We start from the raw sequence: 24,897 nt of genomic DNA on the forward strand, positions 1-24,897 counted from the left end.
TGAGGTGTGGGGCTCAGTGCCTGGCCCTCTTCGCCTGATTCTCTGACTGTCTTTGGAGGAGATGCTGAGGGTTGTGGGGTAGCGGGCTGAGGGGGTCGAGGCCGCAGCTGTGCTCCTCTGCTGTGGTCCCAGTCACACGGCAGAAGCCGGGCAGCATGTTGTTGCCATATGGAAGGTCGGGTAGCTGGCTGTGGGGCTCCCTTCCCCCTCGAGTGGCTTACCACTTCCCTGTTCAGCCCTGGACAGTAGCACTCTTCATGTGTGTTGGAACACATCTGGAGATCGTGGATAGCCCAGAGTGTCTCAGCACCCCTTTGAGATTGTGCCCTGGGCCTCTGCCCAGCGGTAAGTGTTGAAGCTCTGAGGTTTGCCCCCTCTGGGGAGGTGTCTCTGATTTTATTTGCCCAGACATCTCCATCCTTTCAAATACATGAACATTCACAACAGACTCATTCTGGAGCCAAACCAACGTGAGATGCCCTTGTAGGGAACAGAGTGTGGGAACGAGGGGAGGGCGAGGGCTGCTCTGGTGAGCCCATGGCAGTGGGCGGTGCTGTTCTTCATTGGAGGGGTCCTAGCAGATGGACCCATCAAGGGAAAGGCACAGGAGCCCGAGCAGGCAGCCAGGGCTGCAGAGACACCTCTGTGCCCTCCGAGGCGACAGTCACAGGTCCCACTGCCAGCCTTGGTGTGCTTTGTGGCCTGATGTAGCCTGAGCCAGGGTCACATAGCGGCACTCAAAATACATTTGCCCAATGAGTGGGTGTGTGGTCTCCTGTCTGGTTGTGTGTCTGTGTGTGTGCAGGTGGGTGTATGGTCTCCTGTCTGTGGCTGTGTGTCTTCGTGTCTGCACGTGGGTGTATGGTCCCCTGTGCCTGCTCTATGTCTGTGTGTGTGCACCAGTGTGAACTGTGTAGGTTGTGTGCGGTCCCCTGTGCCTGCTGTATGTCTCTGTGTGTGCACCTGTGTGAGCTGTGTAGGTTGTGGTCAGTGACCATGATAGGTTGTGCCTGTGCTTTGCGGAGTTATTTTGGGTGAGTGCCACTTTTGAGTGTTGCTCTAAGATGGTGTGCATGGGCAGTTGTTGGGAGACCACAGTGGGTGGTAGGTGCTGCTGTGATGGGGGTGTGACTGTGGTTGTGGGCAAGGGTGGGTCTGAGCTGTGTTTCATGATGTGCACCAGCTTAGGGGGTGGTGTGCTCTCCCACGCAGCCTGCCCTGGTGACAGGGTCCCCTGTGCATGAGATGTGTGGCTGTTGCTGGCTGTTTCGTGACCTGCACGCGTGGCCTGTGTGTTGTGGCTCTGTGTGCGTGCAGGAATGTCTGTGGCCCTGGGTCCGCTCTCAGCTGCGACATGAGGACAGCAGGGTGGTGTACGAAGTCAGTGCTGATTGCATTGAGCTGAGTACAGTCAACTTCTTAATAACCAACCCATGAGGGAGGAGATCTGTGACCCAGAGAAAGGAAACCTATGCTAGAAATGGAAAACCAATTACATTGAGCTCTGAAAGCATCACGATTTGATATTTTTGGCTACCAATTTGCTTCCCCACTTCCTACTCACATGAATGTGTGTTTCTGAAGCCCCGCTGCTCAGCAGGGCCTGGCAGGTGCTCTGGGATTTCAAAGGAACCGGGCAGGGTGGGCCAGGTCTCCCCTGGTCCCCAAGAGCTGACCTGAGCTCTGTGTCCAGTCTTCAGCCTTCTTCTGTGAGATGGAGTTTAGGTGATTTGTGGAGATATCCAAAATAGAATTTGAGGAATGATTTGAACTTCTATAATCTCATGTTGTCATCAGTTTAATTTACTTTTTGATGGTGTATAAGGTGCTTTGCAAATTTCACAAACACCTGCTACCACAAACACATGCTCTAACCATCACAGGGGTCATATGCCTTTATTCTCCATTGTGAGAAAACCACATTTATCCTTCTTTGATGATTTAATTTTATGGCCAGGCATTTAATCCTTAAATTTGGCAGGTATCAATAATCAGGGCCCATTGTAGCTGAACACTGTAATGAATCAGAATATTATAATATTTAAGACAAAGCTATTCAGAGTAAGCTGGCGTGTACTGGATACACACAGTAGCCCCATCATCACATCTGTTTTCGACTGTTATCAAAATGATTTATACCTTACTGCTCTCATACCACACCTCCGTCATTCAACGTTTCTGATTGTTACAGATTTTGTTCAGCCTATATCCGGATCAAGGAAAGCTCTGGCAGCTGTTGGCCTTATCACCGCTGGAGAACTACTGTATCCAAAATCCACTCTGTGATGGCCAGCCGCCTGGCTGAGATCTGAAACACAAGGAGACACTTGCAGACGGTTGTGACTGCTGCTGAAGGCCACGGCACAGGCCATTACCATTCTCACCCACTCAAATTTTGTTTCTCCAGGATGTCTGATGAGAGATGGAGTCTCAGGACAGAGGGGCGGGGAGCTCCAGGGAGACAGTGGCGGGGTTGGTGGTGGAGCTCTCCGAGTGAGGAAGGGGGACAGCAGGGCACATTCCAGCCAGGACCTGGCTTTCCCTAGCTCCCCGATACTCCTTTCCTCCCCCATCTCTTTTGCGTTCAGCATGGCCCATCTTCCAGTCCCTGCTGTCCTGGCTGTGTCACCTTGCTCTGATGACTGCTGTGGCACCTCCTACTGTGCTTGCTCTGGCCTTCTTGCATGCCTCAGAATTTTTAGTTAGAAGTCATACACATCCTGTAGGATAGTAGATACAGAGGCCAGTGGTGTTTAAGCTTGGAGATGAGCATGCCTTGACTTCTGCAGGCATTAGTTGGAGGGTTCATGTAAATCTAGCGAGAATCTGGCTGTGTTGAGGTTTGCGGTTGCTGTGGCAACCTGCGGTGCACTAGACACTCAGAATTACCGGGCGCCCTGCCAGCTGTCTGCCAGACCTTGCTCTATGCCCCCCCTCCCACTGGGGTAAGAGCTACTTTTTCCCCTCCTACCTTCTCATGGCTGCAGGAATTCCCACTGCGCCCTCTGGCTGCCAGATTAGATGCACTTCCCAAGCAAATGAAGGCCTTTGCTCCTTAGGGGAGATAGAGGCAGCGGGAGAGGGTGAAGCTTGGCATCACTGGGGGATGCTTTCCCGGGATCTTCCCCAGGCTTCCTGTCTTCCTGGGGAGTGTCCGCTGGGGTTCCTGGAGGAAAAGCCTGCAAGAAGATGTGAACACCTCCATCTGTGGCTCTCAGAGGCTCCCATGCTCAAGCGAGCCCACACTTGACCTTGAGCAATGTCTACATTTTCTGACTGAATCCCGCCTGATTCTGAAGTGTGGGGCTGGCACCTGTCCCAGGGAAGTCGCCTCTTCCTACAGTCACCTGTTTTGCTCTAGGTTTCAGGCGAGTTGTTTCTGCTGCAGCCTTATTCTGGGATCAGGAGTGGGCGGTTAACTGATGTCCGCCCAGCCTTTTCTGGGTGAAGGGGTGGGAGGGCTGTTTCTCAGCTCTCCAGCCAGGGTCCAGAGCCTATTTTGGAATGGACATGGTCATTAAGGTGTCTGTGCATGAAGGCCCCTGAAGCCCCCGGTACTGCTAGTGCGGCGGGCATCCGTGGAGGGTCCTGGAGAGGTGGGACCCTCCGATGCGGTGCTCTGATCAGGCAAATATTCTTGATGATTATTATTTTAAAAGGAATTAATTCAGTTAGCTAAATGGCAAGTGTTTTTTTCTTTAGTCTACTTACTTGATAGCCTCAGTGAACTGAAATTTTAGGAAACTGGCTTGCTTTCCTTGCAGTTGCTGTAATCTGTTGCATAGTCTTGGTTTTTGTAGTCCTTCTGGCAGTCTCCCTACTTCTTCCGAGGACACCCTCTCCTTAGCCAGTAACCTACCCAGCAGGGCACCAGCAGCCTTCCAGAAAGGCCTGGCACTTGAGGCTTTCTGGTGAGCCGGGGGCACACTGGTCACGGTTTGTGCTTCCCTCTGCTCAGTGGATGGAGGCACCCACAGTTTTAGAAGCACTCCCCTTCCACTGGGGTCAGGGCGGCACTGATGTCAGCTGAGTGCGTGTGCACGTGTTTGTATTTTCTTCATCACTTTAAAACTGTGCCTGAGCTGTAAAGTATCTCCATGTGAGAGAACCGAAGAGCTGTGTGATGTTGACAGACTTTGTTTCTCATTCTTGTGCCTCGACCTCTGCATTACTTCCCCAGGATGAAGAAAGCCAAGACTTGCCCTGTGTTCCTGGCCCCCCTCATGAAGTTCCCAGGACATGCCACCCTCCTGGGCAGGACTTACCCGCAGGGGGAAGGGGAGATAGAGCAACCGGCTGCCAGGCTGACCCAGGAACCTGAAGGGGGAGGCTGGATCCTGTCCAGAAACCGTCCTCAGTGGGACTCAGGCAGGAGGGGGAGATTTCGGGGAACACTGGCACCAAACCTGATCGGTCAGTAGAGATCCCAGGCGAGCACAGCAGCTTAGGTCACTAAGATGAGATGATAGCCTCAGCCCTCTGGTCATCCCATCCAGGCCCCAGTGTGCCCCCTTTATTCTAAGGCATTTTGCCGAGCTCCTTCTGGAGCAGCCTGAGTGCACCAGGCCCCACGCAGGACCCCACAGCCTGAGTCCCTCCCAGCAGGGGGCAGGGCAGCCTGCCTTTCTTGGCAGGGGGTGGGGATGGGTGGGGGCAGGGAGCTGTCTCGCCTGCTCCCTGTGTGGCCTTCGAATTTGGATGAAGAGGGAGAGAGAGCCTGGGAGAGATGAAGGCCGCATGGGGGAGGACGGGTGCTGCGTCCTCCAGCGCGATGGGTCACCAGCCACGATGAGGGTGATTTGAGCCTCTAGCAGGCTCCTTGGAAAAGGGCAGTGTTCCCAGGGATTAACCACGCTTTCCGGAAACTCACGGACCCTCTCGAAAGACCCTGAGCTTTGTGAAAGCTGCAGGCCTCAGGCCTGAGGCCTGCCTGGGGAGGAGGGGAAGCCAGCTGGACCCCGCCCCCCACAAGGTGATTCCCTGAGAAAGGGTGTGCAGTGTAGGCGTGAGGTAGGAGGGGCCTCGGCCTGGTTGGAAAGGCCCACAGCAATGTCCTCAGGGCTGTCCTCTGAGCAAGGAGCTCGAGGCCTCCTCCCGGCCCTCTGGCCTGCCCTGTGGAGGAGGCTGGGTGAAGGACACCCGGGGTGTCTGCTGTGAGGGGAGGAACTTCTGGAGAAAGCACCACTCTCCTTTAGCCGGTGAAGAGCGAAGCCACCTTTCTTTCGGAACCTCAGTGTCTCCCGCAGCAGCCAGGCGGTGTCGGTTCAGTAGTTGCAGGGTCTCTTTCAGAAGCCTGTAATTGTAGCACCTGAAGTTCTTTGTCCCTGAATTGTTGTCTGAAGGAGGCCTGTCAGGCTCCCAGGGCACTGGGCAAATGAACAGAAGCCAGCAAACCTCTACAACCAGGTCAGTTAAGGGCGCCGTCCTTGTCTCCCGCTCTCCTTTCTCTTCCTCCCTCCCTTCCTGCTCTTCTTTGCTGCGTCCTCTTCTTTCTCCTCTCCCTTTCTCTCTCCCTCCCTTCTCCCCGTTCTCCCTATTCTCTCCCTCCCTCTTTCCCCATCCCTTTCATTCTCTCCTTTTTCCCATGTGATGCATTTTGTATCACGCCCAGCGCTGCATCCTGGGCTCTCAGAGGACGTGGAGGAGACTGTGAGATTCAGAGGGGAGGAGAAAACACTGTTTCCCCACCCTCCTAGCTTCTCCAACCAGGGCCCTGCAGATTAGACACGAAGGACAGGTTAACAAGAAAAAGGCATACTCATGTATTTCATATAAGCGTTGCTTGACAAGCAACAGCTGAGCTTGGTGTTTTGGTGCTAGGTTTGATGAAGAGTGGGGTCCTGAAAGGTGTGATAGGACGAGAGCACATGAGCAAGCGCAGGAAACGGGCCGGGAGGGGCCCTGGCGAGGCCTGTCCATTCAGGTCCCTCTTGGCCTCCCTCCATCTTTGGAGCTAAGGATGCACCCTTTCCCTGGTGTGGGGGGCACCTCTCACAAGAGGGTCACGACGATCTGCTTCAGGGGAGTTAGGTCTTGAATGAGGGCTGAGATGTGGGTAATAAGAAAGGCAGGAAGATCGTGTTAATGGCCAAGGGCGTGGGGCACCTGGGGAAACGCATTTCTTCACACACTGTCAGAGGAGGGTGTGTGTCTGGCGGGCGGTGGGGACATGGGGTTCCTCCTGTCTGCCTTGTGGTTCTCCTTGACACTCTCCGAGCCGTGAACCTTAGCAGCCACGTGGACTCCACGCTGCTGCAGGTGGACCTGGCAGGGGCCCTAGTGGCCAGCGGGCCGAGTCGTCCTGGGAGGGAAGAGCACATCGTGGTGGAGCTGACCCAGGCTGACGCTTTGGGCTCCAGGTGGCGGCGGCCACAGCAGGTTATGCTGATAATTTATTTGAAAGGAATTGTGAAATCTCATTTCATCTCATAATAAATTGTGTTTCCTCTTGAATGGATTTGATGGGGAGCCACAGGTGAGGACACCATTCTTAGTCAATTCATTGGCTCTTCTTATCTTTTGCTTTGTCTTTGAAATTCTCTTTTTACCATTTCTCTATTTATGAAACTCTTGCCATTTCAGTAAAATCAGGCTTGCAAGTTCTTTATTCAAAACTGTTTTGCTGGGCCATTCAGGAAACATACATTTGAAATGAAAAAACTTTTTTTTTTTTTTTTTTTTTTTGGTGGTGTTGAAGTGCAGTTAAGTCCGGGCCTTACGTCATGGTTCAGAAGACACTTCCACAGCACGGTTACTGTGTTTGTGGACACCTGCTAAGACAGTGCCTAAGTTCTGAGCTGCTGTATCTGTGTAGGCCTGTGCTCAGCCTTGTCTTTGAGCCTTGTCAAGCCTTCATTCACATCCTGCAAAGGCAGCCAGGAAGCGGTGGCTGTCATGGCAGCCCAGAGCCTAGACTCCAGAGGCAGGGCTCCTTCCATGCAAGCCTGACTCCCCCGAGCCCTGGCCTCGGAGACTCCACTGGATTATCACGGTGACTTCTGCATGGAAGTCGTAGCCCTGGTTCATGGATGTTCCCTGTTATAACCAGTAGAAAGAAACCCCGCCCATGCACAGGCTGTGTCACCTGCAATGGAGCATCTGAAGAATGAATGCACCCTCCCCTTTTCCTGCCTCGTAGAGCATGGTCCACAGAGCAAAGGTCTCATTATGAACTAGCATGCAGTGTCCTGGACCGTGGCTGACGCAACACCAATGTTCTGAACCGGCTGCCCTGGCCAGGGTCTTAGGATGTCAACTTGGTTCCCTGTGTGAAAAGCACAGCCCTCTGGCAAGGGGCTCCTTGGTGATGAGCAATGACCTTTGCCCTCTGACCTGGGCCTTGCATGGAGAAGGGCAGGACCTTACACAGCCTGCGGTCCCGCTGCCTCCCCAGCTCTTGCATATTAATAACCCAGATTAAATGATCTGTATGGCACCTCCCTGCTCTCTTGGGGTGGCCCTTCCTAACATGCTGATGCACCCAAAATGCCCACAGGTAAATCCAGCCCCAGAAACATGGGAAACCCAAGAGATCTTTACTAAAGGATTTTTCCCCCCAGACACGCTCTTTGCAAACACTGAAGTACCTAAAAGAACTTCTGTTCTCTCATGCGTGTGCTTCTTTGCTTTGACCAGTTTCAGAGATCCTGTTTTCAGTGTCCTTTGTGATTTGTGGGCGAGATTCGCATCTTCCCATTGAGGGTCCCCCCCTCCCCCCGCTCCCCAGGCTGCCTCCCCAGGTGATCACTCTCCTGCACCCCAGGGGCAAGAACATGCAAGGCAGGGAATGAAGCTTCACTCTGGGGCCCTTCCTTGCAGGGGCTCCTGTGCACAGGGGTGTGGAAGGTTTGCTGGGGGTAGGTTTGTTGCCTCCAGGTTGCAAGCAGTTGCAGAAGCAGTTCTCAGGACTCAGAGCACTCAGAAGAGTTCTCCAAGTCTCTAGTAACTTGTAGTGATTCATTTTTTAAATTAAAAAAAATTTATATTAGAAAATTTTTAGAGTCGGGGGTCTCACTCTGTTGCCCAGGCTGGGGTGTAGTGGTATGATCTCAGCTCACTGTAACTTTGAACTTCTGGGTTCACGGGATCCTCCTGCCTCAGCCCCCTGGGACCACAGGTACATGCCACCAGGCCTGGCTAATTTTTAAATTTTTTTTTGTGCAGACAGGGGTCTTGCTCTGTTGCCCAGGCTGATCTTGAACTCTTGGCCTCAAGTGATCCTCCCACCTTGGCCTCCCAAAGTGTTGGGATTACAGGCGTGAGCCAGCGCGTCTGGGCGTGATTTCTTTTTCTCGTATTAAATCACTATTTACTTCTATGCCTTTTGTACTTTTGTACACTAATTCTGCATTTTTTCTTTTGAATCCTTTTTCTTAAACAAAGCTCTCTAAATTGTGGAAATTCCCAGCTCCAACCACCTGCACTAGCTCCTAACATCAGAGATGTGAGAGCTCAAATAAAGATGCTCTCCTGTTTCTTTCTTTCTCCTTTTCTTTTTTGAAGCAAATACCTAGACCGAGCAGTGCCAGATCCCAGATGGTGTCTCAGGTGAAAAGCCTCACCATAACTTATGCTTTGGCTTGTACAGGTCACTCACAACTGGACGGTGTATTTAAATCCGAGGAGAAGCGAGCACTCAGTGATGAGCAGGACCTTTGAGGTACTGACCAGGTGAGTTCTCAGTGAGTGAGGTGTTGGGGCAGGCTCTCTGGGACACGTGCGTTTAAAGGAGTCTGACCTACAGGACACTGATTTCGGCCCACACAGCACCAGGTCAGCATGTGACTTGGACACGGCACTCATGCTGTGTAGACAGTGAGCTCAAAGGCTGTGGGAGGACATCGTAGCCATGGGTGTCAGGATGTGAGAGGGTCGACTGCAGAAGTCACTTTGAAACAAATGGTATTTTTTGGTTGATGTTCTAATTTCATTAATGTGAAGCTGTACGATGGAGAATTCTAGGAAATTTAGGATTCTTCTTCCTTAACTAATGCTGCTTCATATTCAATTGGTACTCTTGCTTGGTGTGTTAGACAGCTAAGGCTGCCATATCATAGTACTACACACTGGGTGGCTTAAATGTCAGTCATTTACCTTGTAATTCTAGAGGCTGGAAGTCCGAGGTCAAGGTGTCGACAGGGTCAGTTTCTCCCAAGGCCTCTCCCCTGGCTTATGACCATCCCTCTGTGCCCGTCTTCTCATCTCTCCTTGTATGGACACCCATCCTACTGGATTAGGAGTCATCCCCATAACCTCATTTAACCTTCTTCACCTTGTTAAAGACCCTCCCTCTACCTACAGTCCCATTTGGAGGTACTCGGGGTTAGGACTTCAACAGAGGAATTGTTTTTGGAGGAAGGGGACACAATTCGGCCCATAAAACATATTGGCCTGAACTTGAAAAAATGCTTCAGTGCTCACCACAGACCTGTGGTCACTTGCAGGCTTCTCGTCTGTAGTGCGTCTCCCCACTCTCAGGGACTGGAGTTCAAATAGCTGGCTTTGCTCTTAGTTAGCAGGTAAACTGGTCAGGTATGTTGGGGAGGAGAAAGAGCCAGTTCAATGGCTGGCGTCTTCTGTGCAGGCCCCTACTCACTGTTCATTGTCGGGTGGTGTCACAGGAAGGCTGAGGGGCCTGCTTGGACCAGTCGGGCTTGGCTGCAGGGAGGCTGCATCCTATGTCTCACGCCGCTGGCCTGTGCTCACTGCTCTTCCAGCTGTGAGACTGGGCGTTGGGCTGAATTGTTCCATTTGGACTCTGGTTAATGCCATGGCTGATACAGAGGGAGGTCTCCTAACTGTTGACCTTGTGAACAGTAAGGTCGTTGTTTCGTTCTGCAGAGAGACGGTGTCCATCAGCATCCGGGCCTCCCTCCAGCAGACCCAGGCTGTCCCTCTTTTGATGGCTCATCAGTACCTCCGCGGAAGTGTAGAAGCCCAGGTGACCATCGCGACGGCCATCCTCGCGGGCGTCTACGCGCTGATCATATTTGAGGTAACTTTCACACCTGCTCCCCCGATCTGTCTGGGCCCACAGTCAGGGAGGCTTGAGACCCGTGAGACACTCTGGATGGGCTCAGTCCTGACTCCTTAATCAAACTGGACTAGTGTCATCATTCCTAAAGATTAGCGTGTCCCTCTCTCTAGGTAGAAAGGGAACCATACAGGAATATTTGCTGAATCTTGGCAACTGACATGAGAAGGATGGACTTTAGGAGCAGAAGTGTACCTGAGAAAACAGAATGTGCATACGATTTTCTACTCTCTCTCCACTGCTCACTCCAAGTGTGACCTTGAGGGAACAAGAGTCACAGTCTCCTCTGAGACTCAGAGTCTGCACCTGTGTGATGGGTGTGCTCATTTGCGCCCACCTGCACCGTGGGGTTGTGTGTGTGAGGGGACACAGATGGCCTGGGGCTGTGTGCCCAGAGGGATTATTTGATTATCTGTTCCGTCTACCAACTTGGCTTATGGGCATTTCCACATGTGATCTTAAGTCCAGTCAATGTTATGTTTCTGGGAAGTTCTAAGTGTGGCTATGCCTTCAATAGCACGAAGCAATGTGCAGACCCTTCCTGGGCTGGGCAGGTCCGTTGTTGCTTTAACTATGAAATCGAACTTAACCACAACACGGACAGGAGCCTGGAAGGTCAGTGCATGATGTGACCGTTAGAGGCGCGTCCTAGTGAGCTTGGGATAGGTCTGAGAAATACCTGGGGATGTTGAGATGGCAGGCTGGAGGAGTGGCCAGGAAAGTTCCAGAACTTTGCTTGTGGTTGTTGAGTCCACCTGCTGAGGAATGACGACCCCAGTAAGTTGAGCCCTCACCTGTCTAACAAGGACCACTCACAGGATTGTTATCTCTTACATCTCTTCAGTTCTAGAACAGTTTTGTTCCCTCCATTTTCTATCCATTTTCTTTTAAATCAATATTACTGTTGTTTCACGGTTCCCATGACCACCCTGTGATTTGACACAGGAACTCGCAGGCTCAGGGGCAGCTGTCCTCTGGGCTGGGGTTTATTGCCATGCCCGGCAGTGGAAACCTGCTGAGCCTGGAGGAACCCAGGAGTGGGCTTCTGAAAGGTCTCCTCTCCCGGGAGGGCCCACACAGAGCATGCCCCTCCCTCCAGCAGCCAGAGGCAGCCATATGCGGTGTTGCTGCCCTGGGCAACCTGTTGGAGACTGAGTTTTTGTGGAGGCCGGTTAGATGGTCACCCTCAGCTTACCAAGATCCCTGCTCCCAGAAAGCAAGCAGGTGCGCACCATTTATAAATCACATTTTATACAGTCTGGGCATGCAGGTAATACAGCAGAACACACTGCCCCAGGCCCACAAGACAGCCTTCTCTTTGGTAATGAGGGAATAGTCCCAAAGCTGAGTACCCAGAAGCCAGCCAAGGGCCCTTCTAAAGGTGACGTTAGGTGAAATCTTTACTGCACCACCATCTAGTTGACAAATCCTATTCTGTTGTTCTGTAGAATATTCTATACCCTGATTCAGCGCTGGGTTCCTCATGGGATTAATTAGCTGCTCTATCCTATTTCCTACGGACTACAATTGAGATCTGAAGCCTTCAGGTTCCATTTTGGGGTGCCTGTGCTTCACAGGTGTGCAGGGGTCTGGCCTGCGTGCAGGAGGGGGACCCTATGTCTGGATGTCCTGCTGTCAGGGGTGCGGAGAATGCTCAGGGAGTTGAGGTGGTGGAGAAGGGTGCCCAGCTCCCTGCCACTTTTTCTCTTAATGATTTTAATACCCACCAGGGCCCACTGCCCTCCTAAGATAAATCCTATTTCTGTAATGATCAACTTTCTTAGTAATGAGCTCTTCTCTTAGCAACTTCCAGTGGTGTCCACTGAATTTATTTACTTTCCCTCTTCCCCTTTTTTACTATTATTTTACCATTATAGATTTAATAAATTCAATGTGCTTTAATTAGTTACAGTCATTAATTAAAAAATACAATACAATGCCAATTATTTTTAATGGGCTTCTCTGTTATTCTAGGGTTTGTTCACTGTTTTTGTAAAATTGTTCAACCTTTGAAAACTACATAATTTGCAAAGATTTATTTTCATTAATTAATAGTTATTATTATTTGTCATTTAGAAAAAACCTCTCCTTCTCTACAAAAAGCCATTTCTAGATTTTAAAAGTCCTGTACTTTGATTTTTTTAAATTATGGCTAGCAGATATTTAAGAGGCCAGTTCGACATGGTTTCCACCCTTACAGAAACAAAAAGCAGAGGCCACCACACAGAAACCAGCCACACATAGAAGGGAGCATGGCAGGGTCTCAGGAAGGGCCTTGGAGGGCAGTCCCTGGATTCCATGAGCAGTGTGGCAGCCCAAGACCTCCCAGAGGCTGCCTCCCCATGCAGCCCATCCGTTTCCTGGCAATCTTTCAGTAGGTCTCCCTACACGGCTTGTTCTACACATCTGGTGGTCCAAGGCCCTTCTGTCATAGCTGTCCATGTGCCCCTGCCTATGACAGGGTGTGGTCTTTCTATTGGTGTGTAGTGATATCTTACTGTGCTTTCAACTTAATTTCTCTAATGATGATAATGTTGGACATTATCTTTTCATGTATTTATTTGCCACCTGTCCATCTTCTTCAGCGTGATGTCTGTATGTGCCTTTTGCTTATTTTCTAATTGAATTGTTTTTAAAAATGTTGAGCTTTGACTGTTCTTTATATATTGTAGATATAAAGACTGTTGGATATGTGGTTTGCAAATATTTTCTCTTAGTCTAGTTTATAATTTTTTTCCCTTTTTTTTTGAGACAAAGCGCTGGGATTACAGGCATGAGCCACAGTGCCGGCCTTTTTTTTTCTTTTTTGAGATGGAGTCTCCCTCTGTTGCCCAGGCTGGAGTGCAATGGTCCAATCTTGGCTCACTGCAACACCATCTCCTGGGTTCAAGTGATTCTCCTGCCTCAGCCTCCCAAGTAGCTAAAACTACAGGTGCGTGCCGCCACGCCTGGCTAATTTTTTTGTATTTTTTGTAGAGACAGGGTTTTACCATGTTGGCCAGGCTGGTCTTGAACTCCTGACCTCAAGTGATCCACCCACTTCAGCCTCCCAAAGTGCTGGGATTACAGGCATGAGCCACTGTGCTGGGCCAGTTTTTTTCTGTTATAGATTGCGGTTTGGGTGTCAAGTCTAAGAACTTATTGCTTAGTTGCAATAATTCCAGAGTCCAAAGATTGGTTTTCTTTTTTTTTTTTTCAGTTTTACTTTTAAGACCAGGATCTATTTTGAGTTAGTTTTATTATTATTATTTTTTTCTTTGAGACGAGGTTTCAGTCTGTCACCCTGGCTGGAGTGCAGTAGCATGATCACAGCTCACTGCAGCCTCAAACCCCTGGGCTCAAGTGATCCTCCTACCTCGGTCTCCCGAGTAGCTGGGACTACAGGCATGCAATACCATACTTGGCTAAGTTTTAAAATTTTTTTTGTAGAATCAGGGTCTTGCTATGTTGCCCAGGATGGTCTTGAATTCCTGGCCTCAAGAGATTCTCCTGCTTTGGCTTCTTAAAGTGCTAAGATTACAGGTGTGAGTGACTGTGCCAGGCCTTGAGTTATTTTTTTGTGTTTGTGTGAGAGTTTTAAGTGAAGGTTCACTTTTAAACCTATGGATGTCCAACTGGGCCAGCATCATTTATCGACAAGACTACCCCTCCTCAGTTGAATTGCATTTGCTCCTTGGTTAAAAATTAATCGGACATATTTGTGGGGTATCTCTCTGGGTTCTCTATTCTGTCCCATTGGTAATGTGTCTGTTCCTCCACCAGTACCACCCTATCTTGATTACTGCAGGTGTAAGTTTGGACACTGGGAAGAGTGATTCCTCACACTTATTATTTTTTTTTCCCAAAATTGTTCTGGCTATTCTGTGGCCATTTGTTTTCCAAATACATTTTCCCCTCTTCGTCCTCCAGCTTTATTGGAATAAAGTTACATTTCTATTTTCTAGGACTTCAGTTGCTTTTTCATGTGGTGCTTTGACATCCACATTTTAGAATGGCCTTCTAGTCCCTAAACATAGTATATATTTTGGTCTTCTTTGATTTTTAAAATAATTTTCATGATACTGATCTTGTACATCTTTTCTTAAATTTATACCTAAGTGTTTCCTTTTCTTTGGAGCAATTGTAAATGGTACTGAGTTTTTATTTTGATTTCCACCTATCTATTGTCAGTACATATAAATGCATTTTTCTGTGTATTAATCTTATACCTTGTCATTTTATTGAATTTACCTATTACTTCTCAGTTTTTAAAAAATAAAATTATTGAGATTTCCTATGTAGACAATCATGTCATTTGCAATGAGGACAGTTTTATTTCTTCTTTTCCAATCTGTATGTCTTTAATTTCCTTTTCTTGCCTTACTGCAGTGGCTAGAATGGGAATGGTAAGACTGGCATTGTTCTCAATCTTAAAGGGAAAGCATTCAGTCTTTCACCATGAAGTATGGCATTATTAGTTTTTGTAGGTGCTCTTTATGAGACTGAGGAAATTCTTTTCTTTTCCTAATGTACTAAGAGGGGTTTTTTGTTGTGTTTTTTCTTTTCTTCTCTCTCTCTCTTTTTTTTTTTAAACCATAATTGGGTGTTGAGTTTTGTCAGCATCTTTTTTGTGTCAATTGATGTGTTCATATGGTTTTTTTTCATTAGCTGCTTGAGATGGTGGATTACATTGATTTATTTTAGAATATTGGACTAGACTTGCATATCTGGAATAAATCCTTCCTTTCTAATGTGAGCGTTTATTACTATAATTTTCCCTGTCAGCACTGCTGTAGCTGCATCTTACAGATTTTGATCTGTAGTGTTTTCAGTTTCAGTTAGTTCTCTCTAATTCTTACATTTCCCTGAGACTTCCACTTTGACCCATAGATTATTTAGATGTGTGTTGTTTAAATTCTAGATATTATAGATTTTCCTGTTGTCTGTCTATTACTAAATTACAGTTTGATTCATTTATAGTTAGAGAACTTACACTATATTTAATCCTTTAAATTTGTTGACTTTGTGTGTGTGTGTGTGAGACAGAATCTCGCTCTGTTGCCCAGGCTGGAGTGCAGTGGTGCAATCTCAGCCCACTGCAACCTCCGCCTTGTGGGTTCAAGTGATTGCCCTGCCTCAGCCTCCCAAGTAGCTGAGACCACAGGCGCACACCATCATGCCTGGCTACTTTTTGTGTTTTTAGTAGAGACTGGCTTTTGCCATGTTGGCCAGGCTGGTCGTGAACTCCTGGCCTCAAGTGATCTGCCTGCCTCGGTCTCCCAAAGTGCTGGGATTACAGATGTGAGCCACTGTGCCCCGGCATTGTTGACTTTTTAAAAAATGACTCAGGTTTATGGTCTATCTTGATGAATATTCTGTGGGCTTAAAGTAATATGATTTTTCCTTTCTTATAATACTAGTGTAACTTGCAAATATAGATTTTTTATAGGTAGTCTAAGCAACAACTTGTGAAAACCCAACACTGACCTTTTGTTGTGTCTGTAACTTGATGTGGAAGGTAGAGAAGCCTGCAGGGGTGTTAAAGGAATAGTATGTTCTACCTTATGTTTCTGTGACTTCTGTGTGTCCATAACTCCCTAGGGGAAGGTCCACATTATGAGGGGAGGGCTGGATGCAATCGCCAGCCCTGTGGGCTCCCCAGCAGTGGAGCCAACATTGCATTATTCCTAGGATCTACTCTAGGGGTAGAATTTGCCTTGGGCAATGACTCAGAAGTTGTCTTGTTTCAGGCAAAGCTGCTTCCCCAGAACTGGAGGTCTCTAGATTCTGCAGGCAGGCATGCTTAGGCTGTGCCACTGCTGTCTGCATCCTGCTCTGCTCAGGGGAGTCTTGGGGTGGCTTGCAGATGCCCCTGCCTGTCCTCCCAATCTGCTGCTGCCAGCTGCTCCCCAGATGCTGACACTGTTGCCTCAGGCTATGGCCTCCTCCCTGATCCCTTCTCATCTGCTCTGTTTGAAATGTTTGTTTTTTGGTGCCAAAAAGAAATAGCACTTGAACATAAATTTAATTTCCTCAGCAAGGCCGTTTTTATACTTTCTGCAGAAAGGGTACACTCGCCAGTAGTTTTGCCATGAGAGTATACCGAACAAAGGAGACAGGGTCATTTATAACCTGACGCGTCCACCTTACTGCTGTGTCTGGTTTCCATTGGCTAGGACGGGACCTCACATTTTGTATTTGTTTTGATTGGCTAGCAACTTAGAACTTTTTAAAAGAGGCAAAGGCAGAGGACAACAAAGGAAGGAGGAAGTAACTTGTAGAATGCTGAGAAAGGTAAAAACAAACACCTTTAAATAAGGAAGAGGAACAGGCTATGAGCTAATGCTTGCTTCGATTAGTATAAGCATGCCAGGACAAATATTTAGGCTAAATTGTGGGAGCTAAGAACATAAAGTACATTGATTTCTTTATTATGGCCAGCAGATATTTAAGAATGTTAGCACAGGTATTTGAATAAATTTTGCTTCTAAGAGAAGTTACTATTTATTTCTAATGAGATGGGGAGGAAAGTCTTTGAAGAGGAAACTCTACTCTACTTTTTACATGCTTTGTCGTGGGCGTTCCATCTCACTTATTGTGTCTGTTGTTGGTTGCTTTTGTTCAGTGTTGATTCCCAGTGCCTTGGACACTGCCTGGCCTAGAGCAAGTGCTCAATAAATATTAAACAAATGTTTCCAGAGCATCTTCAGATATTTGAGACAGGTGCTAAGGTCCTCTGGGTCTGGTCTAACTTGGCTCCTACGTGGGGGGCACTTTCCACCCCTGACTTTGTGCCCAGTGACCCATGAGTGACTGAATGGGAACAAAGGATCAGCCAGGGTTCCCTTAGGTCTTTTAATAGCTTGATGGGATGAAATTATTTCAGGAAATACCTTGGGTTATTTATACTTCTGGTCCTACGGATAATCATCCTGATTGGCACTTTCTTGCCTGAGGATTTGGGGTTGTATCTTTCATCCTTGTACAGTAGTTCTTTTTTTTTTTTGAGATGGAGTCTCGCCCAGGCTGGAGTGCAGTAGTGCAATCTCGGCTCACTGCAACCTCCACCTCCCGGGTTCAAGCAATTCTCCTGCCTCAGCTTCCCAAGTATCTGGGATTACAGGTGCGAGCCATCACCCCCGGCTAATTTTTTGTATCTTTAGTAGAGATGGGGTTTCACCATGTTGGCCAGGCTGGTCTCGAACTCCTGATCTCATGATCTGCCTGCCTTGGCCTCCCAAAGTGCTGGGATTACAGGCGTGAGCCACCATGCCCGGCCCATCCTTGTAAAGTAGTTCCTGTTGAAAGTCCCAAAGAACACAGTTGGAGCAATCCTCCTAACTCTTGCACTTTGCATGTATAATAGGGCTCTGGGAGATTTTCCAATGCAGCATTCTAAAAATTCCATTATCAGAGCTAAGGCTTCTATGCCCTTATACTGTATAAAATTATAATAGTTCTGACACAGTCTTAATGAACAATATTTCACAACATAAATGAGACAGTGCATTTTCTCCATGTGTCTTCCATCCAACCCCTGGTATTATGTTTTAAGAAGGATTGCCACCACAGCTCCTTTCTGATGGAAACAAGCGGGCCCTTTCTTTCCCTTCACCCACTTTATGTAATTGTAGCAAAATGATGCAGCCTTTGTGTAACATCGTGTTTCATTGCTCTGGGTCCTTTCATATTTAATTTAGGAGTTCGTGTAGTGTTTGGTTTAAAAATTAACTGTGAAATTAAATTCGAGAGAGATGAATAGAGAACACCTTCCATCTTCCAGGGAGTCTCCATTTTAATTTACAGAAATGGGAAGCATATTTGGAGAGAGAAGAGCTGCATTTCAAAACCCAATGCACGTATCATAACACTGCAAACCTCCAAGTTAGGTTTTCCTAATTTCTGTTCTTATGATGCTCTGCAGAGCTGCAATTTAAATCTGTAGCCAATGGCTCTGCCCCCTCATTCATTTCTTTTTGTCTGCAAGCCTCTTCTTACTGCTGATTCATGGAACATATTGCATAAGTAGCACTGGCAAACTTGCTCCATTACCTTGTTCCAGAGATACCTCTCCTTTTCTTTCTTGAAAAGGACTCCTTCAGAACTGCAGGAAAACTGGTGGATTATGTAATACACTCCCTCTGCTTAACACATAAACTGAATTGCAGAGACACTTTTGCAGTTGAAGGAGTCGGGATGGGACATAGGTCTTCTGGCCACTGGGCCATGCTACTCACATTTTTTTCTGGCAAGCTCACAATCCAGCATTTCTTCTCAAAGTGAGTAGCCACATCATTCCTTAGAAAAATGGCAAGTATTTTGCAGACTGCTTGAAGTAGGTGGACCCTTTCCAACCTCGTCTCCTGGATGGCTCTCTTTCGCATGCCCTTGGCTGTTCCTGCACGTGCAGTGAGCTCTGGAGCATGCTGTTGTTCGAAGCCAGATCCAATGAGAGGTGGGGGGTGGTGGGGCGAAAGGAAGCCAGTGCAGGAAGGAGGGCCACGGTGAATCTTGAGGGCTCTGACTTCAAAGAAAATGATGATGGTGATAACCACTGGAGCTAACGTGTGCGGAGGCGCCAGCCCTGTTCCGGGAATTCTCTGTGTGTTAATGGACAACCCCACAACCCCATGAGGCAGACTTTATCACCACCTCCATTTTATAGTTGAGGACATCAAGCACAGAGAAGTCAGACCACTTGCCCAAAGTTCCCCAGCTGGCCAGTGGCTGCCTTTGGAGTCCACATTTCTCACCAGGGTGTGGCGCTTCTCAAGGAGATGGGAATTATCTGTAGCCAATGCCCAGAAGGCTGTGCAAGGTGAACAGATGTCTGTCATGCTCCTACCATGGGTCTGGCTCTATGTTTTCATCATCTATGTTGATTCTGAAAAGGTGCAGTAGGCTGATTAAATGACCACTTCCAAGATGTCCACATCCTAACCCCCAGACCATTTGCATATGGGACCTCACATGGCAAAAGGGGCTTTGCAGAGTGATTATGCCAATGACCTTGTGATGTAGAGACTATCTGGGTGAGCTCAGTGGGTCTTTACAAATGAAGAGCCCTCCCAGCTGTGGTCAGTGGGAGAGGTGACTATGGAATAAAGGGTCACAGAAGTGTGATGCGAGGGCTTGATTCACCGTTGATGGCTTCGAAGCTGGAAAAGAGGGGTCCTGTTCATGGGATTTGGGTGTTAGGGGAAGGTGAGGGATGGATTCTCCCCTAGAGCCTGCAGAAGGAATGCGTTCCTGCGAGGCCTCGATGTAGGATGTAGCGCACCTGCTGGATATCTTACCTGCAGGACCAGAGGAGGGTGGGTTTGGTGACAGCAGCCCGGGAAACTCATACAGAAGGTCTCTGAAGGAGGCGTTGTGCTCCTGTTTTGCCAGTGGAGATGTGAGCTTGGGGAGATGTGGGCTTGGGGAGACGGGGGCTTGGGAGGCAGTGAAGGCAGGGTTGAACCTAGGTTCAAGACACCCCCCAGCCCTTTCTGTGGAATCACAGCCATTTCCATGGAATCAGCCTCCTTCTGAGGAGGAGAATTCGGGGTGCTGAGGACTGGCGGGCTGAACTGAGCTGAGCTGAGCTGCAGGCAGCGTGAGAGGAGCCTCCCAAGCCTGCCTGCCTCCTGGACGCCCTGACGCCACAGTCCAGCTCGCAGGGGCAGTGCGAGGCGAGGCCGGCACACAGTTTCTGTCACAGCCACATTGTGAGGCGTGGTGATTTTCTTTGATATACAGGAGAAATCTGGGGCTCAAGGGGTGGAGGGGCTTCCTCCCCCACAGTCTGATGATCCCTCATGCCTTGTCTGTCATTAAAAGATCTGGCTGCCGTGAGAGCGCGGGATCAAGTGGAAGGGCGTTGGGGTGCACGTGAGTGTGTGACTGTGTGTGTGTTAGTACATGAGTGTGTGTATTACTGTTTAAGCACATGTGAGGCTGTGTGTGAGTCACAGCGAGGGTGTGTGTGTGTGAGACCATGTGTCTGTGTGTGATTGCATGTGAGAGTGTGACTCTGTTGTGTCTGTGTGTGCAAGTTAGTGTGTGAGTCAGCGTGTGAGACTGTTAGTGTGTGGGCATGTGAGGGTGTGTGTCAGACCATGTGTCTGGGTGTCACAGTGTGTGACTGCATGGTTGTGTCTGTGTGTACCAGTTAGTGTGTAAGACTGTGTTAGTGTGTGGGCATGTGAGGGAGGGTGAGTGTGAGACCGTGTATGTGAGGTGAGGGCGTGTGACTGTGTGTGTCTGTGTGTGGGTGTGTGCCAGACGGTCCGGGTGCCCCGCTGGCGTCCCCGCAGGCTCCCCTGCAGCCCAGCTTGGAAGTCAGGGCCTCGGCCTGTTGCTCACACTCTGGTTGGAGAGGTGGTTTCCAGAGCGCGTGCTCTGGGGAGCTGGGTGGCAGGCAAGAGTGCCCCGGGGACAACGCAGCACACCACGGGGACAGCTGCCGCAGGGCGCCCAGCAGGGGGCTGAGAGGGGGCGGAGCCGCAGGGGATGCTTCCACCCCAGGGCCGGCAGTTTCTGCTGTCTAGTGTGCACAGGTCTTTCGATATCGTAGGCTGCTTTTCCATGTTGAAAACAGGAGACGATGGACTGATGTTCTTCTGTGGGCTACTTTGGTAAATGGAAGGATCAATGACATGCAGAGAGACCCACAGGAAGGAAGAGCAGGGTGTCTTGCAGACCCGTGGGGCCCAGGGCCTGGGTGGCAGCGGCTGGACGGTGTTTCCGCGTGGGCGCGCAGCGCGCAACGTGGACACCAGCAGAGCCGGGAAGGGACAGGTTGAGACCCTCGGTTTCGCATCACTCTCAGGTCACCTTTCCCCGCTCGGGGCGTAGGCTGGAGCAAGAGGCGGTGGAGGGAGCCGGCGGCGCGGGCGGGTTCGTGGGGTGGCCCTGGGAAGGCCCAGCTTCGGAGCACCCAGATCGAGGACGCGAGCAGGCTGGGCTGGGGGTGGGACCGCCACCCTCGTGGACGTCGAGGGTGATCTTCAGACATCCGCCAACTCTGGGATCCCGTTTCTAAGAACCCCCGAGGGCCGTGTCATTGGCACACCTCGGGCTCAGCGTTCGGGGGGCACACTGCCCTGCGCACAGCTCACGCGCTGCACCACGGAGGGCCCTGCTTTCCGGTCGCTCCCCGCAGCCAGCGTGTAGCAGCCAGAATGCAGGCTTTCAGACTCTAGGCTGTGGTTTTTCCACATTTTACTCCCCTCACCCACAAAACAGAGTAACATCTCCTGGCTTCTTGTGGGAGACGAACGCGGCAGCGCGCGTGGGGCACGGATGGGCGTCCTGGGTGGGTACCGCCAGCTTCCAGAGCCATCTCTCGTCTGAACCAGGGGTAGGGACAGCACCTGTTCAATTTTGTGTATTTAGGGATACAGTCACACGAAAGCAGCTTTGGGAACATCTCGATTCTCTAAGCTGGGGAAGTGTGGCTGGCCAATGTGACTCTCCGAAGCTGGCGGAGTTGGCAGCTCACAGGCTGTTTTATTGCGGAGCTAAGCTTCTATAGCTTCTGAGCAGAAAGCTTTTCCATATACAATAGGAATTTGTACCTTAGGAACTGAGTACTGAAAATTCAGCTCTCCTTGCAGGCCAGGCAGGATCACGTGGGGGAAGAAGCACAGTCCGTGCGTGGCTGACGCGGACCCGCAGGCCCACAGCCCACAGCTGGGCATCATCACTTCAGAACTGAAATCACAGCCAGGAGGTTTCGGATGCTGGAGGACTGCTCCACTGATTTCCTGTGGTGCCTTCGAGCTCTGGGATCTATTGTTCTGCATAACATAAGCCAGGCTAGAAAATCAGCTCAGTATTTGTGGGCAATACCTGAAAAGAAGATATTTGAATTTGGAGTGTATACCTTCTCCTTGGGTCACACGGTGTCCAAGGGGCCTTGCAAAGGGAACACATCAGATAACACACAATAATGACAAAATATCAACAAGAACAAGGGGCCAGGAACTCATCACATCCATGTAAGAGCAGAGGAAAGCAGGCCTTGGTAGCAGGGACAGACGCAGCCCTGTGAGGCTCCCGTGTGGCCTGGAGCGCCCCCCATCAGCCCGCTGAGGAAAGGCCAGCAGAAGATGATTGGGAACACAGGAACCCGGCTCTCCTGGACCGCTCAGCAGCCACAGGTTTACTCCTCAAACCAGGTACACAATCTCCTCCCCAAAAGCTTTCATCCTGTTAAGGGCCTCTGCCCCCAATGCAGGAGCCAGTGATGGGATGAGGACCAGCGGCCACAGCCTCCGAGTGGGCATTCTCTGCCCTCATGCACCCCACAGACCACAGTGAGGTAGGGCACTCACCATAGCCCACCTCCACCCTGCAGAGAAAGGAAGCAGGCGGAGCAGGCCCTGCAGGGAGGCCCCATGGGGTCGGACCACGCCCTGTAGCTCCATGGTCCAGCATCTGCCACACACCTCTTAGCTTCCTCTGTTCCAGCCTCAGCTCAAGCCTCTATGTTCCAAAGATCCAAGTTGGTTAGGTATATTTTCTGACTTCCTTGGTATCCCAGGGGACACCCCTACTTCATGTTTTGCTACTGTGCAAGCCTAGTTGCCATTTTTCTGGCCTCTTGTATCAGCTTTTTTGGTGCCTCCTGCCCAACCTTGAAAGTCTTGCCGTATATTTTAGCATTTTGCTTCTGGAGTGCCCCGCATCTGAACCAATTTCTGTTAGCCTATGTTCGCCGTGTCAGTGACCTACTTGAACATCTTGGTGCACACAGCCCACTCTGTTGTACTTCTGGTGCAGAGTGCCGTGAGCCCGGCAGCTCTCGGCCTCTCCAGGCTCCAGGTCGCCTAGCTGGAATCCGATGGCGGAGCCGATGCTGCAGAGAACCAGGTGCCTCTGTGGCTCCTCTGCAGCTCTGCCCGGCTGGGCATTTGTCAGGGCTGTGCGTGGCCTCCGGGCATCGCTGAGGTGCATGCTGTCCTTCAGCACCACATTCTGGGGCTGCAGCTCCCTGGGGGCAGTGCTGTGAGTTCAGGCAGCTGTCCTGTGGCTTGGGTGCCTTCATCTCTTCCTTCCTGATGTGTTCAAGTCATTTGGAAGTTTCTCTGCAACATTTTTCTTGCACCCTTCCTCCTTGTTCTTTATTTTTTTCCTCCTTCACAGACACACAAGGAAAGAAAAATATGTGTTTTTTGGCAAGTAGTTGGTTATGTTTTAAATGAGAAATGTAGAATTAAATCCAAACCCCTCCCTGACCACACTGCCCCAGTGCCCAGCTCTGGCGGTCAGCTCTTCATCTCCCACACCCTCTTCTCCTTCCACCCCTGACCCCAGAGCTCCCTTTGGCCTCATATAAGTGGGATCATGCAGTATTTGTCTTTCTGTCTCACTTATTTCACTTAGCATTCAGGTTCGTCCATGTTGTCCCAAATTGGCAGGATTTCCTTCCTTTTTAAGGGTGAATAATATTCCATTTGTGTGTGTGTGTGTGTGTGTGTGTGTGTGTATGTATATGAAACATGTTTTCTTTATTCATTCATCCATTGTGGACACTTAGGTTGTTTCTGTATCTTGGCTACTGTGAATAAGGTTGCAATGAACATGGCCGCACAGATATCTCCTTGAGATTCTGATTCCATTTCCTTGGGATATAGACCCAGAAGTGGGATTTTTGTCAGTCATATGGTAGATCTATTTTTAAGTTTGGTGAAAGTTCTGTATTGCTTTCCATGTGGCTGTACTAATTTGCACCCCCACAGCATACTAGGGTTCCCTTTTCTTCACATCCTACCCAACATTTGTTATCTCTTGTGTTTTTGATAACAGCCATTCTAACAGGTGTTAGGCCATATCTCATTGTGTTTTTGATGTGCATTTCTCTGATGATTAGTGATGCTAAGCACCTTTTCATGTACCTGGGGGCCATTTGCATGTCTTCTTTGGGAAAATGTCTATTATCCTTTGCCCATTTTTTGATCAGGTTATTGATTTTTTTGCTCTTGATTCGTATGAGTTCCTTACATATGTTCAATATTAACCCCTTATTAGGTATATGGTTTGCAAATATTTTCTGAGTCTGTAGGTTGTCTTTTCATTTTGTTGTTTGTTTCCTTTGCTGTGCAGAAGCTTTCTAATTTGATATGGTTCCACTTGTTTATTTTTTGTTTTTGTTACCTGGGCTTTTAGTGTTATATCCAAAAAATCATTGTCAAGACCAGCATCAAGGAGCTTTTCTCCTGTGTTTTCTTTCAGAAGTTTTACAGTTTCAAGTCTTACATGTAAGTCTTTAATCAATTTTAAGTCAATTTCTGTATATGGTGTAGGATAGGGTCCACTTTCATTCTTTTGTATGTGGTTATCCAGCTTCCCAACACCATTTATTGAAGAGACTGTCCTTTCCCCACTGTGTATTCTTGGCATTCTTGTCAAATATTAGTTGACTGTAACATGCATGGGTTTATTTCTGGACTGTTGATTCTTCTGTTCTATTGGTCTATATATCTCTTTGTATGCCAGTCATACTGTTTTGATTGCTATAGATGTGTAATATAGTTTGATATCAGGAAGTGTCACGCCTCCAGCTTTTTCCTTCTTACTCAATGTTGACTTGGCTATGTAGGGTCTTCTGTGGTTCCATATAAATTAGAAATTTTTTTCTATTTCTATGAAAAATGCCATTGGAATTTTGATAGGGATTGCATTGAATCTGTAGATTGCTTTGAGTAGTTATGGACATTTTAGCAATATTAATTCTTCCAAACCATGAACATGGGATATCTTTCCATTTATTTGTATCTTCTTTGATTTCTTCATTCATGTCTTACTGTCCTGAGTGTACAGATCTTTAAACCTCTTTGGTTAAATTTATTCCTATTTTATTCTTTTTGATGCTATTATAGATGGGATTATATTCTTTC

The 24,897-nt window shown here is 48.9% G+C and overlaps 1 protein-coding gene across 11 annotated transcripts in view; it reads left to right on the plus strand.

The window, feature by feature from the left end:
• The window catches only part of OCA2 (OCA2 melanosomal transmembrane protein), a 381,861-nt gene that overhangs the window by 73,001 nt on the left and 283,963 nt on the right, over positions 1-24,897 (plus strand). For all 11 annotated transcript variants that reach the window (XR_004666399.3, XM_055099067.2, XM_003828056.5 and 8 more), the window contains 4 exons: positions 2,192-2,264; positions 6,218-6,378; positions 8,588-8,670; positions 9,841-9,994. Coding sequence is in view for 10 of the 11 variants with exons in the window: in XM_055099067.2 (XP_054955042.1) it covers positions 2,192-2,264; positions 6,218-6,378; positions 8,588-8,670; positions 9,841-9,994 (471 nt within the window). In the remaining variant the exon portion in view is untranslated. The remainder of the gene's footprint in view (positions 1-2,191; positions 2,265-6,217; positions 6,379-8,587; positions 8,671-9,840; positions 9,995-24,897) is intronic.

Source organism: Pan paniscus, chromosome 16 (assembly GCF_029289425.2).
Source record: "Pan paniscus chromosome 16, NHGRI_mPanPan1-v2.0_pri, whole genome shotgun sequence".
NCBI lineage: Eukaryota > Metazoa > Chordata > Mammalia > Primates > Hominidae > Pan > Pan paniscus.